At 44.7% G+C, this 17,900-nt stretch overlaps 1 protein-coding gene across 1 annotated transcript in view; it reads right to left on the bottom strand.

Annotated features, from left to right (window-relative positions):
• The window catches only part of CA10 (carbonic anhydrase 10 (inactive)), a 484,303-nt gene that overhangs the window by 391,808 nt on the left and 74,595 nt on the right, over positions 1-17,900 (bottom strand). Inside the window, exon 2 of the mRNA XM_068117755.2 lies at positions 17,242-17,319. Within this exon, the coding sequence (XP_067973856.2) occupies positions 17,242-17,319 (78 nt within the window). The remainder of the gene's footprint in view (positions 1-17,241; positions 17,320-17,900) is intronic.

Genomic DNA, 17,900 nt, shown 5'->3' with positions numbered 1-17,900 from the left:
TAATACTAAACTGGTTGTATTGGGTAATACTAAACAGGTTGGATTGGGTAATACTAAACAGGTTGTATTGGGTAATACTAAACTGGTTGTATTGGGTAATATTAAAACGACCGTGTTGGGTAATACTAAACCGGTTGGATTGGGTAATACTAAACAGGTTGGATTGGGTAATACTAAACAGGTTGTATTGGGTAATACTAAACTGGTTGTATTGGGTAATACTAAACTGGTTGGATTGGGTAATACTAAACTGGTTGTATTGGGTAATACTAAACTGGTTGGATTGGGTAATATTAAAACGACCGTGTTGGGTAATACTAAACCGGTTGTATTGGGTAATACTAAACTGGTTGTATTGGGTAATACTAAACTGGTTGTATTGGGTAATACTAAAACAGCCGTGTTGGGTAATACTAAACTGGTTGTATTGGGTAATACTAAACAGGTTGTATTGGGTAATACTAAACAGGTTGTATTGGGTAATACTAAAAGGGCCGTGTTGGGTAATACTAAACTGGTTGTATTGGGTAATACTAAACTGGTTGTATTGGGTAATACTAAACTGGTTGTATTGGGTAATACTAAACAGGTTGGATTGGGTAATACTAAACAGGTTGTATTGGGTAATACTAAACCGGTTGGATTGGGTAATACTAAACTGGTTGGATTGGGTAATACTAAACTGGTTGTATTGGGTAATACTAAACTGGTTGTATTGGGTAATACTAAACTGGTTGGATTGGGTAATACTAAACTGGTTGTATTGGGTAATACTAAACTGGTTGGATTGCGTAATATTAAAACGACCGTGTTGGGTAATACTAAACCGGTTGGATTGGGTAATACGAAACTGGTTGGATTGGGTAATACTAAACTGGTTGTATTGGGTAATACTAAACCGGTTGGATTGGGTAATACTAAACCGGTTGGATTGGGTAATACTAAACTGGTTGTATTGGGTAATACGAAACTGGTTGGATTGGGTAATACTAAACTGGTTGTATTGGGTAATACTAAACCGGTTGGATTGGGTAATACTAAACTGGTTGGATTGGGTAATACTAAACTGGTTGGATTGGGTAATACTAAACCGGTTGGATTGGGTAATACTAAACTGGTTGGATTGGGTAATACTAAACTGGTTGTATTGGGTAATACTAAACTGGTTGTATTGGGTAATACTAAACTGGTTGTATTGGGTAATACTAAACCGGTTGGATTGGGTAATACTAAACCGGTTGGATTGGGTAATACTAAACCGGTTGGATTGGGTAATACTAAACCGGTTGGATTGGGTAATACTAAACTGGTTGGATTGGGTAATACTAAACCGGTTGGATTGGGTAATACTAAACCGGTTGGATTGGGTAATACTAAACCGGTTGGATTGGGTAATACTAAACCGGTTGGATTGGGTAATACTAAACTGGTTGGATTGGGTAATACTAAACCGGTTGGATTGGGTAATACTAAACTGGTTGTATTGGGTAATACTAAACTGGTTGTATTGGGTAATACTAAACTGGTTGTATTGGGTAATACTAAACTGGTTGGATTGGGTAATACTAAACTGGTTGGATTGGGTGATACTAAACCGCTTGGATTGGGTAATACTAAACTGGTTGTATTGGGTAATACTAAACTGGTTGTATTGGGTAATACTAAACCGGTTGGATTGGGTAATACTAAACTGGTTGGATTGGGTAATACTAAACTGGTTGTATTGGGTAATACTAAACTGGTTGGATTGGGTAATACTAAACTGGTTGGATTGGGTAATACTAAACTGGTTGTATTGGGTAATACTAAACCGGTTGGATTGGGTAATACTAAACTGGTTGGATTGGGTAATACTAAACCGGTTGGATTGGGTAATACTAAACTGGTTGGATTGGGTAATAAAAAAACTGATTTGACTAACCAGTACAAAATCCGTTGAACTCACAAGCACCCAATGCATATCATCTTACAGAAAAGTGGTGGTTGAAGCTGAAAAATATGCCACTTCGCAGTATTTGTTGGGGCAACGCGAGAGATAATCAGGTGGGCAGAATGAACCTGAGTCTTCGTTTTGCACTCACCGCCTTCTAAACAGCCAGGCGGTGAGTTGTGCAAATTGAATTTGCTCTGCTGAGAATACGCCGAGTTGTTTGAGCTTGTATAATCTGCAGTATGGGAGACTGTAGGATTGTCAAGGAGTGAGCCCCATCAAATTCGCCCTAAGTTTCCTCTCCTCGATTCATTTGTCCTCTTGCTTATTCAATACCTTCAACAAGCGGAGATTGTATGGGTCTTGGTCTTGCAATTGGTCTTGGTCTTGGTCTTGGTCTATTGGTCTTGCATCGCCCACACTGTGAGCGCGGCCAGAGTTCGTCATTCGGCACGTTATTCAATCCCAGGGATGAAGAGCCAGCCGACTCACTGGATTACCAAAAACTCTCCGACACAAAAACCACACCAGTCGTTTCACTGCAATAACATCAGCTTTTGTAAATATTTAGCAGTTGGGATGTTTTTGGATTTCCATATTATTTAATTATACGGCCACATTAGAGTGCAGAAAGCAAATGCCACTTTAGCGTTTTACGCCCTAAGATATTTCTTTATTTCTCACTTCATTTCACTTTATTAGGGTTCCGTGAAACACACATTTGTAGCTCTTGCTTTGGTGTGTGGTCATTAGAGGATTTAGGAGAATCATAAACCTAGGGTGCCGGGCAGATTGGAGAAAGCACAAAGTGACAGAGAAGGGTGACGCAATTAATAGCGCATCACATAATTAGTATGTGGGGCATCACCGCCGATGATTATATATACTTGCTGAATTGGTGAGCAGAATCGGATTCGAAACCCATCACGTGACCACTTAATCGCAAGAGCAGCTTATAACCAAGGTCAGAAAGACACTTGCGTCAAATTCAGGGCAGGCGGCAGTCTATCTAAAAGGGTTTCTGATCAAACCAAACTGCTGTGCGTCTGGCATGCAGAGGGACAGTGCTGCAGTTAAGCGAAAATTTATTGCACAATAAGATGTGAAGAATTACAACCTTCAGTAATATTCACAGGACTAGGGCAGCTCGGCTCGGTAACAAAGCCATGTTGTAACACTGGCTTAGGATCTGGCAGAGGAAGGCACAGCAATTGTGGCCTGAGGTCACATTTGGTGTGAAAGAAGGGAACTATTCACTCTGTCGAACAAAACCACAATTACAAGTTTCTTAAACTGAACAATGATGAACACGTGGGCAAGTGACACTCATTTTGGCTGCGTCAGCTTTACCTACACCGCTTGCAATGTCATCTGAAATGTCATCGTAGCCTCTTGGCAAGTATAGTCGTTAGCATCATCATCATACATTACCATCATCATCGTCATCATCATTCATACTATATATTTACAAACGAGTAATGATGCTGGTGAAGCACTCTCTTGGTAAGAATTACGCTGGTGGTTTGATGATGCTGGGTGATTTGGTTATGCTGGGTGGTTTGGTTGTGCTGGGTGGTTTGATTGTGCTGGGTGAGCCTGGCGTTGGCTTAGTGGTTTGGGTGCTGGCTTGGGATCCGAGGATCCTGGGTTCGAATCCTGTTCGATTGCTGAATTAACGCCAGGGGGGTTGACTCAGCCTGTCAACCTCACGAGGTCGGCAAATTGAGTACCAGTTCACTGGTAATTCCCTGTGTGTCGCAAGAGGTGACTAACAGGGTTGGCGGCGGGAAGGGCATCCGGCCATAAAACATTGTTTCAAAAAGGGGACCAAGGTGCCCAAAAAGGCCAACCCCTGCTCTGCGGGGTGAAAATGGCCTCTAAAGGTGGTCTGGGTGGTTTGATTGTGCTGGGTGGTTTGGTTGTGCTGGGTGGTTTGGTTGTGGTGGGTGGTTTGGTTGTGCTGGATGGTTTGGTTATGCTGGGTGGGTTGGTTGTGCTGGGTGGGTTGGTTGTGCTGGATGGGTTGATTGTGCTGGATGGTTTGGTTGTGCTAGGTGGTTTGGTTGTGCTGGGTGGTTTGATTCTGCTGGGTGATTTGGTTGTGCTGGGTGATTTGGTTGTGCTGGGTGGTTTGGTTGTGCTGGGTGCTTTGATTGTGCTGGGTGATTTGGTTGTGCTCGGTGGTTTGATTGTGCTGGGTGATTTGGTTGTGCTGGGTGATTTGGTTGTGCTGGGTGATTTGGTTGTGCTGGGTGGTTTGGTTGTGCTGGATGGTTTGGTTGTGCTGGATAGTTTGGTTGTGCTGGATAGTTTGGTTGTGCTGGATAGTTTGATTGTGCTGGGTGGTTTGATTGTGCTGGGTGGTTTGATTGTGCTGGGTGATTCGGTGTGCTGGGTGGTTTGATTGTGCTGTGTGGTTTGGTTGTGCTGGGTGGTTTGATTGTGCTGGGTGATTTTCGTTGTGCTAGGTGGTTTGATTGTGCTGGGTGGTTTGATTGTGCTGGGTGATTTGGTGTGCTGGGTGGTTTGATTGTGCTGGGTGGTTTGGTTGTGCTGGGTGGTTTGATTGTGCTGGGTGATTTTCGTTGTGCTAGGTGGTTTGATTGTGCTGCATAGTTTGATGATGCTGGGTGATTTGGTTGTGCTGGGTGGTTTGATTGTGCTGGGTGGTTTGGTTGTGCTGGGTGGTTTCATTGTGCTGGGTGGTTTGGTTATGCTGGGTGGTTTGGTTGTGCTGGGTGGGTTGGTTGTGCTGGGTGGTTTGGTTATGCTGGGTGGTTTGGTTGTGCTGGATAGGTTGATTGTGCTGGATGGTTTGGTTGTGCTGGATGGTTTGGTTGTGCTGGGTGGGTTGGTTGTGCTGGGTGTGTTGGTTGTGCTGGGTGGGTTGGTTATGCTGGGTGGTTTGATTGTGCTGGGTGGTTTGGTTGTGCTGGGTGGTTTGATTGTGCTGGATGGTTTGGGTGTGCTGGGTGGGTTGGTTATGCTGGGTGGTTTGATTGTGCTGGGTGGTTTGGTTGTGCTGGGTGGTTTGATTGTGCTGGGTGGTTTGGTTGTGCTGGGTGGTTTGGTTGTGCTGGGTGGTTTGATTGTGCTGTGTGGTTTGATTGTGCTGGGTGGTTTGGTTGTGCTGGGTGGTTTGATTGTGCGGGGTGATTTGATTGTGCTGGGTGGTTTGATTGTGCTGGGTGGTTTGGTTGTGCTGGATGGTTTGATTGTGCTGGATGGTTTGGTTGTGCTGGGTGGTTTGATTGTGCTGGGTGGTTTGATTGTGCTGGATGGTTTGGTTGTGCTGGTTGATTTGATTGTGCTGGATGGTTTGGTTGTGCTGGTTGATTTGATTGTGCTGGATGGTTTGGTTGTGCTGGATGGTTTGGTTGTGCTGGGTGGTTTGGTTGTGCTGGGTGGTTTGGTTGTGCTGGGTGGTTTGATTGCGCTGGGTGGTTTGGTTGTGCTGGGTGGTTTGATTGTGCTGGATGGTTTGATTGTGCTGCGTGGTTTGGTTGTGCTGGGTGGTTTGGTTGTGCTGGGTGGATTGATTGTGCTGGGTGGTTTGATTGTGCTGGATGGTTTGATTGTGCTGGGTGGTTTGATTGTGCTGGGTGATTTGGTGTGCTGGGTGGTTTGATTGTGCTGGGTGGTTTGGTTGTGCTGGGTGGTTTGATTGTGCTGGGTGATTTTCGTTGTGCTAGGTGGTTTGATTGTGCTGCATAGTTTGATGATGCTGGGTGATTTGGTTGTGCTGGGTGGTTTGATTGTGCTGGGTGGTTTGGTTGTGCTGGGTGGTTTCATTGTGCTGGGTGGTTTGGTTATGCTGGGTGGTTTGGTTGTGCTGGGTGGGTTGGTTGTGCTGGGTGGTTTGGTTATGCTGGGTGGTTTGGTTGTGCTGGATAGGTTGATTGTGCTGGATGGTTTGGTTGTGCTGGATGGTTTGGTTGTGCTGGGTGGGTTGGTTCTGCTGGGTGTGTTGGTTGTGCTGGGTGGGTTGGTTATGCTGGGTGGTTTGATTGTGCTGGGTGGTTTGGTTGTGCTGGGTGGTTTGATTGTGCTGGATGGTTTGGGTGTGCTGGGTGGGTTGGTTATGCTGGGTGGTTTGATTGTGCTGGGTGGTTTGGTTGTGCTGGGTGGTTTGATTGTGCTGGGTGGTTTGGTTGTGCTGGGTGGTTTGGTTGTGCTGGGTGGTTTGATTGTGCTGTGTGGTTTGATTGTGCTGGGTGGTTTGGTTGTGCTGGGTGGTTTGATTGTGCGGGGTGATTTGATTGTGCTGGGTGGTTTGATTGTGCTGGGTGGTTTGGTTGTGCTGGATGGTTTGATTGTGCTGGATGGTTTGGTTGTGCTGGGTGGTTTGATTGTGCTGGGTGGTTTGATTGTGCTGGATGGTTTGGTTGTGCTGGTTGATTTGATTGTGCTGGATGGTTTGGTTGTGCTGGTTGATTTGATTGTGCTGGATGGTTTGGTTGTGCTGGATGGTTTGGTTGTGCTGGGTGGTTTGGTTGTGCTGGGTGGTTTGGTTGTGCTGGGTGGTTTGATTGCGCTGGGTGGTTTGGTTGTGCTGGGTGGTTTGATTGTGCTGGATGGTTTGATTGTGCTGCGTGGTTTGGTTGTGCTGGGTGGTTTGGTTGTGCTGGGTGGATTGATTGTGCTGGGTGGTTTGGTTGTGCTAGGTGGTTTGGTTGTGCTGGGTGGTTTGATTGTGCTGGATGGTTTGATTGTGCTGGATGGTTTGGTTGTGCTAGGTGGTTTGATTGTGCTGGGTGATTTGGTTGTGCTAGGTGGTTTGATTGTGCTGGATGGTTTGATTGTGCTGGATGGTTTGGTTGTGCTACGTGGTTTGATTGTGCTGGGTGATTTGGTTGTGCTAGGTGGTGTGATTGTGCTGGGTGGTTTGATTGTGCGGGGTGGTTTGGTTGTGCTGGGTGGTTTGATTGTGCTGGGTGATTTGGTTGTGCTAGGTGGTTTGATTGTGCTGGGTGATTTGGTTGTGCTAGGTGGTGTGATTGTGCTGGGTGGTTTGATTGTGCTGGGTGGTTTGGTTGTGCTGGGTGGTTTGATTGTGCTGGGTGATTTGGTTGTGCTAGGTGGTTTGATTGTGCTGGGTGATTTGGTTGTGCTAGGTGGTGTGATTGTGCTGGGTGGTTTGATTGTGCTGGGTGGTTTGGTTGTGCTGGGTGGTTTGATTGTGCTGGGTGATTTTCGTTGTGCTAGGTGGTTTGATTTTGCTGGGTGATTTGGTTGTGCTTGGTGGTTTGATTGTGCTGGGTGATTTGGTTGTGCTGGGTGGTTTGGTTGTGCTGGGTGATTTGGTTGTGCTAGGTGGTTTGATTGTGCTGGGTGATTTTCGTTGTGCTGGGTCGTTTGATTGTGCTGGGTGATTTGGTTGTGCTCGGTGGTTTGATTGTGCTGGGTGGTTTGGTTGTGCTGGGTGGTTTGGTTGTGCTGGGTGATTTGGTTGTGCTGGGTGATTTGGTTGTGCTGGGTGATTTGGTTGTGCTGGGTGATTTGGTTGTGCTGGGTGGTTTGGTTGTGCTGGGTGCTTTGATTGTGCTGGGTGATTTGGTTGTGCTCGGTGGTTTGATTGTGCTGGGTGATTTGGTTGTGCTGGGTGATTTGGTTGTGCTGGGTGATTTGGTTGTGCTGGGTGGTTAGGTTGTGCTGGATGGTTTGGTTGTGCTGGATAGTTTGTTTGTGCTGGATAGTTTGGTTGTGCTGGATAGTTTGATTGTGCTGGGTGGTTTGATTGTGCTGGGTGGTTTAATTGTGCTGGGTGATTCGGTGTGCTGGGTGGTTTGATTGTGCTGTGTGGTTTGGTTGTGCTGGGTGGTTTGATTGTGCTGGATGATTTTCGTTGTGCTAGTTGGTTTGATTGTGCTGGGTGGTTTGATTGTGCTGGGTGATTTGGTGTGCTGGGTGGTTTGATTGTGCTGGGTGGTTTGATTGTGCTGGGTGATTTGGTGTGCTGGGTGGTTTGATTGTGCTGGGTGGTTTGATTGTGCTGGGTGATTCGGTGTGCTGGGTGGTTTGATTGTGCTGGGTGGTTTGGTTGTGCTGGGTGGTTTGATTGTGCTGGGTGATTTTCGTTGTGCTAGGTGGTTTGATTGTGCTGGGTGATTTGGTTGTGCTGGGTGGTTTGATTGTGCTGGGTGATTTGGTTGTGCTCGGTGGTTTGATTGTGCTGGGTGGTTTGATTGTGCTGGGTGATTTGGTGTGCTGGGTGGTTTGGTTGTGCTGGATGGTTTGGTTGTGCTAGGTGGTTTGGTTGTGCTGGGTGGTTTGATTGTGCTGGGTGGTTTGATTGTGCTGGGTGGTTTGATTGTGCTGGGTGGTTTGGTTGTGCTGGATGGTTTGGTTGTGCTAGGTGGTTTGGTTGTGCTGGGTGGTTTGATTGTGCTGGGTGGTTTGATTGTGCTGGGTGGTTTGGTTGTGCTGGGTGGTTTGATTGTGCTGGGTGGTTTGGTTGTGCTGGGTGGTTTGGTTGTGCTGGGTGGTTTGGTTGTGCTGGGTGGTTTGATTGTGCTGGGTGGTTTGGTTGTGCTGGGTGGTTTGATTGTGCTGGAAGGTTTGGTTGTGCTGGGTGGTTTGATTGTGCTGGGTGGTTTGGTTGTGCTGGGTGGTTTGATTGTGCTGGGTGGTTTGGTTGTGCTGGGTGGTTTGATTGTGCTGGATGGTTTGATTGTACTGAGTGGTTTGGTTGTGCTGGATGGTTTGGTTGTGCTGGGTGGTTTGATTGTGCTGGGTGGTTTGGTTGTGCTGGGTGGTTTGATTGTGCTGGATGGTTTGGTTGTGCTGGGTGGTTTGATTGTGCTGGGTGGTTTGGTTGTGCTGGGTGGTTTGATTGTGCTGGATGGTTTGATTGTACTGAGTGGTTTGGTTGTGCTGGATGGTTTGGTTGTGCTGGGTGGTTTGATTGTGCTGGGTGGTTTGGTTGTGCTGGGTGGTTTGATTGTGCTGGGTGGTTTGATTGTGCTGGGTGGTTTGGTTGTGCTGGGTGGTTTGATTGTGCTGGATGGTTTGATTGTACTGGGTGGTTTGGTTGTGCTGGATGGTTTGGTTGTGCTGGGTGGTTTGATTGTGCTGGGTGGTTTGGTTGTGTTGTGCAGATCGGTCCTGCTGAGATTCCAAAAAACTTACGATACTTTTTAAGTTCTCACATGTCCTGTTGGAAACCCGAATGAAGACCGATACGCACAAACAAATGTTCCGGCAGAGATACTCTTGTCAGTTATAAAGTTAACAAGCAACGTGTCACCACACACCATTCCGACACTTTGCCAAGTTGCCCTCGGCAGATGGCTGCGAAGCCTGGCGAGCGTATGGAGGCCATGGGGTGTGTGCGGGAGGCTCTTTGGGAGCTGGGAGCCCGACTGCGACGCGGGACGAATGAGTGGTCAGCCTGCCAGCTGGTAGCATGTTCGCACTCCCTTAGGCCCAAACCTGTGACCCCAAACCCTCTCTCGAGCCCAGTCCCACGTGACAAAACAATCCGGCCACTGTTTATTTGATGCCAAATTAAAGCCCACGTTTCAGCAACATACGATGCGCGCATTGTGCTCGCGTAGGCTGGAAGTTAGTGCAGGGAACCTTTAGACCACACGACAATTCATTGTTCTGTCAATAGTAACGGACTTACATCCACAATGAAATATGTGCAAAGATGTTTACATTTAAAAGACTAGTTAGAATTTTTTACTTTTTCTTTCTGCTAGTTTTCTTGAAAGGTCTCAGCTGGTAAGTTCCAATTTGTATTTCAGCAATTAAAGAGTACATTGAAGTTCTACCTACAATAACAGATGTACAATACACATTTGTACATTTTCTTGCCAATTAAACATTCTTGTATATTGAAAGTCCGACAGTCGTCCACTTACCTTTGAACGGTCCCACTCAACCACTCAACCAATTCCCGACTCAACTATAACCTGTTGGATCGGTGCTTCGCAGACAGGGTGTTCCATCACGAAGTGCACCGTCCCTCAGATGGACATTGTGCTGGGTGTCCCACATGCTGGCATTAATTGGTGGACATGTAACATCCTGGGGTGTCTTTCATGTTGAGTGGGCGAGTTATCGCCGTCACAGGTAGGTGGTATCCACGGTCGTTTTCAATGTCCTGCTTCCGGTTGGTTTTTATTTAGAGTTATAAATGCGCGATTTCTGTCTAGGTGTGTGTGCTGCATGTGTCATAAGGAACAGAGGAATACTAACAGAGGCCATTACATACAGGGGATTAATTAACCATAATCCCTAACTAATTAACATAACCCCACCCCATTAACATTCCAATCACCCTGAACAAATTACAAATTCCCACCCAAACGCTCACCATCCGCGCTTGGTAAGTACGGTGAGTATACCAATACTCCCAGCGTGAGTTGAGTGAGGCCTTCATCCTGTCGTAGACTGAAAATAAACTGGTGTGATGTGATTTATTGAAAAAAAAATTCAGTTGGCCTGCGTTGGATTATCGCGATTATCTCATCTGTAGAACTTTGCGAACCCCTCTTCCTCTTGTACCTTTTTTTGCATACAAGTTGAGGCTCGTGTGAGAGCTAACACATAAAACACAAAAATATAAACAAAAACAGCAACAGAAACACACATGAAACATAATAAAAGGAGCGGAAGACAAGAGGGAGAGGAAAGCACAACAAGAGTAGAGAACAGGGACATCGGGAGATCTGTGGAAGAGAGAGGGATGGGGTGGGGTGCACGGGATAAACAAGATGGACACTACTAGGACTTTCAGGAAAGAAAACGGAAGAAGAGGGTAGAAAAGATTAAGGTTTTGGATGGACTCACACACAGTATTCAAATTTATTGTGCGGACTCACACACAGTGTTCACATGCACACACACACACTCACTGTGTTCACACATACTCTTCGCTGTTGTAAAGCACATACTGGTTCCCCCTATTGGTTGAGGCAAATAATGATGGGATTTTAGAGTACGAGGATAACATTTTTACCGTCGTCAGAGGAGAGGGTATTGCATTTGAGTCAGTTTGTTTGTCTGTCTGTCTGTTTGTTTGTTTGTCCGCACAAAATAAATATGATTTTCTCTGCAACCCTTGGTCCGATTGACAGGAAAGTTTCACCGTAGACGCAATTTTTTTAATTTTTTTTTTAACTAGCAACGGTACCCGCCCTTACGGGCGGGGCTTCAATTGGGAGACCCAAATGAAAAGGCAAAATATCAGAAATTGAAGGCTTCTTTTTTTTTTTTAACGATTCATATAAACATCCGTTAAACCATATCACACGCAAATCATCAAAATCTAAACAGTACATGGCGCCAATTTTGAAAAAAGATTGAATTCCGCAAAACGGAAGCGGCCGCTACATGTCTTTCTCAGTCGCACATTTATGTGTAAAGAGTGCGCACTGAATCTGTAACATGGAAGCGGCCGCTACACCTGTTTCTCAGTCGCTTTGCACACGCTGTCATGGTACTTCGGAGCCACACGTTTATATCGGAAGAGTTCGTCAGGAGTCGATCTACTCTCTCCTGGCACGTAGAATAAACAGTATTTGTAGAATTTCAACAAAAGCCACATCACTGTTCATATGGGTAAATATTATTCCATCGTGTTTGGAAAAACTGGAAAATGGGAAAATTGGAAAACTTGGAAAAACAATATAGCCTATTTTACTCCCAGGGGTCCCAGGAATACCCACCCAAAATATCGTTGCGATCGGTTGAGCCGTTTTTGCGGTACCTTCAAACGGACGGACGGACATTTGGTGAATTATAGTAAGATGATAATTATGACGTCATAGGTCACGTGGTATGGCCGCCATCTTGGGAAAAACAAAAAACTTTGCACCTCTATATCTCTGAAAGCGCTGCATTCAAAAAATTTAGACATCGCTCATTGTGAAGAACTCTCCATGTGGAATAACATATGTTAATGATGATGTCATAGGTGCCTCCATTATGACATCATAATTCGACAAGTACAAAACTTCATCCAATCAAGATAAAATTTCTTGAGCATCATCTAGGGATAAATTTTTTAATAAAAAAATAATGACGTCATCGGTCACGTGGTTCGGCCGCCATATTTGTTGTAACACAAAAGCCTTAAAAGACAATTGAAAACACGTCCTGGCGAGGGTCTGCAATCTCTGATTGCTCTTTCTAGTTATCTCCGCCACCAAAGGTGGATGGAGGTTATGTTTTCACCCCAGTCTGTTTGTTTGTTTGTTTGTTTGTTTGTTTGTGAACAAAATATCTCAAAAGGTTGTGGACGGATTCGGACGAAATTTGGCAGAGATGTAGCGTATGTCACAAGGACGAAACGATTCGATTTTGGTGAAGATCCGGATTCGGATCCGGCTACTAGAATTTTAAAAGTGATTCTTCATATTGGGAGATATGGCCAAAAACGAAACGTAGCAGGATATCTCAAAAGGTTGTGGACAGATTTGGACGAAATTTGGCAGAGATGTAGCGTATGTCACAAGGACGAAACGATTCGATTTTGGTGAAGATCCGGATTCGGATCCGGCTACTAGAACTTTTAAAGTGATTCTTTACTATTGGGAGATATGGCCAAAAATGAAACACAGCAGGATATCTCAAAAAGTTGTGGACGGATTTGGACGAAACTTGGTGGACCGGTTGGGTGTCTGACAAAGACAAACAGATTCTATTTTGGTGAAGATCTGAATATGGATTCGGATATGAGAATTATTTAATTTGTAAGTGATTCTTCACCATTGGGAGATAGGGCCAAAAACTATACATTGTGGGATATCTCAAAAAGTTATGGATTGATTTGGACAAAACTTGGTGGAGAGGTTGTGTGTGTGACAAGCGAGAACCAATTCCATTTTGGTGAAGATCCGGATCCAGATCCGGCTAGTAGAATTTTAAAGTGATTCTTCACCATTGAGTGATATGGCCAATCTGCTGAGGTATGCTCTCTACTGAGTGCCGCTTCTAGTTTTTCAATGTATCACATTGCGGTGAGTATAATTTATTGGGATTATGCTTTGTTGGCATTCTGAATCTCCTTTTATAGCTATTGGCATTTGTCAGTTTCCTAACAAAATTTCTCATTATTTCATAATATACAGGACGGGGACGATGTCGATAAATATCGATCGCATGTTAGTGGATCTTCTTCATCAATACCCTGCCGTACCTCTGTAACTACAAAGACACCCTTTGTGTCATTTGCAGAGAGTATCCAACTCCATAATAGATGCAATGAAATTGGATACTTCAGTTCCTTGGAAAGAATATTAATGAAAACTATTTGAGCTCTGATGTGCCTGGCTTTTAATTAAATAATATGTTAACGATGTTATTTTGAGAGTTATTGCATTATGTTAAATCTCTATGCAGTTTCCAAATTAGTCCTAATGTTCAAGTTTGTAATGTGGATGAATTTTTGTTTTATATTTTAATGATGTTTGAGTCCCGTGAAGTCTAATACTCATTGATGTGATCAATTAGTGGAACAGGACTCCGTTGTGTTTCTTTAGTTTTCTTTCAATTATATTTCACAAATTGTTTTCTGAAACGAACGATATAAATGCAATTAAGATTAATCTCATGTCAACGTTATATCAGCTTTACAAACTTGAAAATTGCGATATAAAACAGCTAAACAGGTACAATGGTTAGAGCGTGCACTCTGGGTCTGGGGGGGGGGTCATGGTTCGAATCCCGGACAAATCATGCTAAATACGATGCAAATAGCAGGAGCTGTTTCCTTCTTTGATGCTCAGCACTGAGTGGATAGAGCACGGATAAACCACGTGGGTTGGTGTTCAGGGGAGGGGACATCTTCCTTAATTGACCCACGCTTACCAAAGGAGAAAAGTGACGTCACAAGACCCAGAGTGCCCCGGGAAGTTACGTGTCTAACAATGGCGTAGCTGGGCTTGGATCTGCCGAGTGGAGGATTTGCTGCCCCGCTGTCATGTGACCGATCCTCAGCTCTGATTGGTGGACGTTTGTGAGAAACATACTTACACCGGACGGACAGCCAAATGCTCTTCCAGACGACATTGCCCTGTAGTGACTTCTCATTTTACATGCATCATTCTCTACATGAACAGACGGTGCAGGCAGAATCAATCAATTCACCAAGCTCGTTCCTCACATACTGACGTGCTCCCAGTGGGCGTAGTTTAAAACCAGGAACAACCAATCAACTCTGGGTACATGAGGCTGAAGTAGGAGGTTGAAGAAGAAAAGGTTTTTTTTTACACGGACTTTCGACTCGAGAGGGGGTTTGAGCTAAAAGGGCACAATAACGTGGAGCGGATAAATACTGTACCGTACTTCACTGTTCTTTGGTTTCCCTTGGGACTATCGGCAGAGTGCTACTTTATCACCCACCAGCAAGCATCTAACCACCATATGACTACACATGAGTAGAAATCCACACAATATAATTTCTACAGCCCTGGTCTAGGCCGTAAAAAGATGGCTGCCAAACCACGTGACCAATGACTGCATCAAATTTTTTTCTCGACCAATTTAATGTTTATCCCTAGATCACGCTCAATAAATGTCACATTGATCAGACCAAGCGTTCTACTTGTCGATTTATGACATCGTAATGAAGGCACTTATGACATCATCATTAACATATGTTATTACCTCCGCCACCAAAGGTCGATGGATGTTATGTTTTCACCCCTGTCTGTTTGTCTGTCTATTTGTTTGTGAACAAAAGATCTCAAAAAGTTGTGGACGGATTCGGACGAAATTTGGCAGAGATGTAGCGTATGTCACAAGGACAAAATGATTAGATTTTGGTGAAGATCCGGATTCGGCTACTATAATTACCTTGCGCTTGCGAAGCAAAAAGCATGGTTAAACAATCGGTTGCATACGTGTGCTGTATGTGTGCTGTGTGCCGTACGTGTGCCGTATGTGTGTCGTGTGCCTTACGTGTGCCGTGTGCTGCACGTGTGCCATATGTGTGCCGTGTTCCGTACGTGTGCCGTGAAGCCGTCCAGGAGTAATGTGTAATTATGACGTGTGCCGTGTCTGTGCGGATTTGGACAAAACTTGGTGGACCGGTTGGGTGTCTGACAAGGACAAATAGATTCGATATTGGTGAAGATCTGAATATGGATTCGGATATGGGAATTATTTAATTTTTAAGTGATTCTTCACCCTTGTGAGATCGGGCCAAAAACTATACATTGCGGGATATCTCAAAAAGTTATGGATGGATTTGGACGAACCTTTGTGGACAGATTGTGTGTGTGTGACAAAGAAGAATCGATTCGATTTTGGTGAAGATCTGAATATGGATTTAGATATGAGAATTATTTAATTTTTTAAGTGATTCTTCACCATTGAGTGATATGGCTAAAATCAATATAAAGCAGGAGATCTCAAAAAGTTGTGGACGGATTTGGACAAAACCTGGTGGACCGGCTGTGTGTGTGACAAGGAAGAATCTATTCAATTTTGGTGAAGGTCCGAATCCGGATCCAGCTAGTAGAATTTTAAAGTGATTCTTCACCATTGAGTGATATGGCCAACCAGGTGGAGGTATGCTCTTTACTGAGTGCCGTTCTAGTTCTCCATGTGGAGCACTTTACAATGAGCCACCTTTCATTTTTTTTCCATGGAGCAGTTTCAGATATAGAGGTGAAAAGTTTTTATATTTATCGAAGATGGTGCCACGTAACCTATGTGTCTCCATACGAGAGGTTTTGCTATGATAATTAGGTAGGGCTTAAGGATAAACCCCAGTGTGTAATTGCCCTGTGATTTTTCCCTTTGTTGTTATTGCATCACAAAGGGATGCCACAATAACTACAACGATCGCACTGTAAATGGACTCATTCGCTCACAACGCCACCAAGGCTAACCAACACCCAGCACATTTGCCGATCAGCACGCAAGCCCCGCCTCACGGTTTTCGACGTCATCGGAACATTCCCGAAGAGAGATTAGACTCCCTGGGAGGCCACGCCCTGGCCTTCGTGATTGAGTAGCGCTCGGTGATTGGACAGAGAGTGTGACGTGAGCGTGGAACATTCTGGAGAAGGCAAAAAGACGTGTCTTGCCTTCTTTGTCTTGCCTTCTTTCTCTTTCTCTTTCTCTTTCTCTTTCTCTTTCTCTTTCTCTTTCTCTTTCTCTTTCTCTTTCTCTTTCTCTTTCTCTTTCTCTTTCTCTTTCTCTTTCTCTCTCTCTTTCTCTTTCTCTTTCTCTTTCTCTCTCTCTTTCTTTCTCTCTCTCTCTCTCTCTCTCTCTCTCTCTCTCTCTCTCTCTCTCTCTCTCTCTCTCTCTCTCTCTCTCTCTCTCTCTCTCCGCGTCATGGGTGGATGCTGTGGTTTTGGGTGCGCATGTGAGGAGACGTGTCGGGGCTTTGGGACTTTTTGCAACGTGGGAGGAGGAGGTGTTGGTTGACGGTGGTGCCCTGCGGAGAAGGAGGGGGTCATGAGCGAAACAAAGAGGGATCCTGCCTGCTTGTCTCACGCAGGCGGCTGGCTGTGGGCGCGATTCCACGCCATTTTGCACGTTTCCCGCGCAGTAGTTCGAGGTGACGACCAGCAGCCTTACCAGCCATTTGGGGACGCAAAGCTGAGTTCGGCCGATTATAAAAGTTTTATTTTTACTTTCGTTTTCCCCTTGTTTGTATACGAGCCTGAGTGAAGGGTCCCTCATTTAGGAATTTAAGTTTTTACCTCACCTTTCATTGTTACCTGCATTTATTTTCATTAAATCATTATTTGTCTAATTTTACTTTCCTTGTATTGTGGATTTTGCTGTCCCGTCTCTGTGTCTGTGGGGATCGGATAACCCCTCTGTGTGTTCCCGATCAGGCAAGACCTTGAACCTTCCCGCGCATGTCACTACCGCCAAGTTGGGTATACGCCTCAGAGTTAAAGCTCGTTTTGGCCATTCGTCCTCTTGGGGTCTTAACCCCGGGGACACGACAATACTTGAAGAAATATGTATGGGTTTTTGTATCATCCATGTATCCTCTGTGACGACTTCATAGCTGAAGGCAGAAAAAAATGTCGGTCCTCACCAAGAAATACATGAATTGGTCTTAAAAAGTGCAATGGCCAATCCGCACTATGTAATCAGTAGACGAAAATGAAGGAACAGAAGCTGTGTCATGTAGAATAATTTATCTTAGAGGATAAACTTCAGGAAAAATGAGTTCGGAATCCAAAGACAGATCTTTTTTAGATAGCATCAGAGGTCCACCACCAAAATATGCATCATTCAATGGTCATATATATTTGTAAATGTTCACATCATCAACCAACGCCAAGCAAGGCAAGCCGGGCAATTCAGGTTGAACTGCGTAAACGACAGTAACTGACCTGGAACAAAACTTCCTTGCACGCTGTCCTTGTATGTCCACCAGTCATCTTGAATTCGCTGGGAGCTGTACTGGGTGGCTGCAAAGACAAAATCATGAGAGAGGTTAGTTGTGTAAAAAAAAAAAAAACTCCCCCCAGAAAACATCATTTTGGAATCGGCTCGATATTTTGGGGAAAAAAAGAAAGAAAAAAAAAGACGGGATTTGGGCAAAGTGTTATTTACTGCTCAAGAGTGCGTACGGTCCACTTAATGTCGAGTTCTTTCTTTTGCACAAAGTTGTAGCTTTGAAACCCAAAGGCATTGATGCACTTGTCATTGTGATTGAGCACCATCCATCCCTGCCAAGGTCCGTCCATGCTGGGACTTTGCAATGTGAGTGCGTAAGGATGTCGCTTGCACATCTCACTGCGTAAGTGTACGACAAGGTACGAGACAATAAATTAATAGGTTTCCCACGTTTAATGATCACATCCTTGGGGTAAACCATGTACAGCGTGTTCATCACATCCTTTGTGTAAAAGGTATCGCAGGTTCATCACGTAAAATTAATAAATATTCAGATTAGGAAATGAATGGCACAATAAGTATATAAACAAATTCTATGCAGCAGTACTGAATACATATGAGAGCATTCAGAAAGTTCTACCAAAGGGATACA

The sequence above is a fragment of the Myxine glutinosa genome, chromosome 5 (assembly GCF_964187855.1).
Source record: "Myxine glutinosa chromosome 5, kmMyxGlut1.1, whole genome shotgun sequence".
Taxonomy (NCBI): Eukaryota; Metazoa; Chordata; class Myxini; order Myxiniformes; family Myxinidae; genus Myxine; species Myxine glutinosa.
Note: the sequence above shows the minus strand (reverse complement) of the source record. Positions and strands in the feature narration are given on the sequence as shown.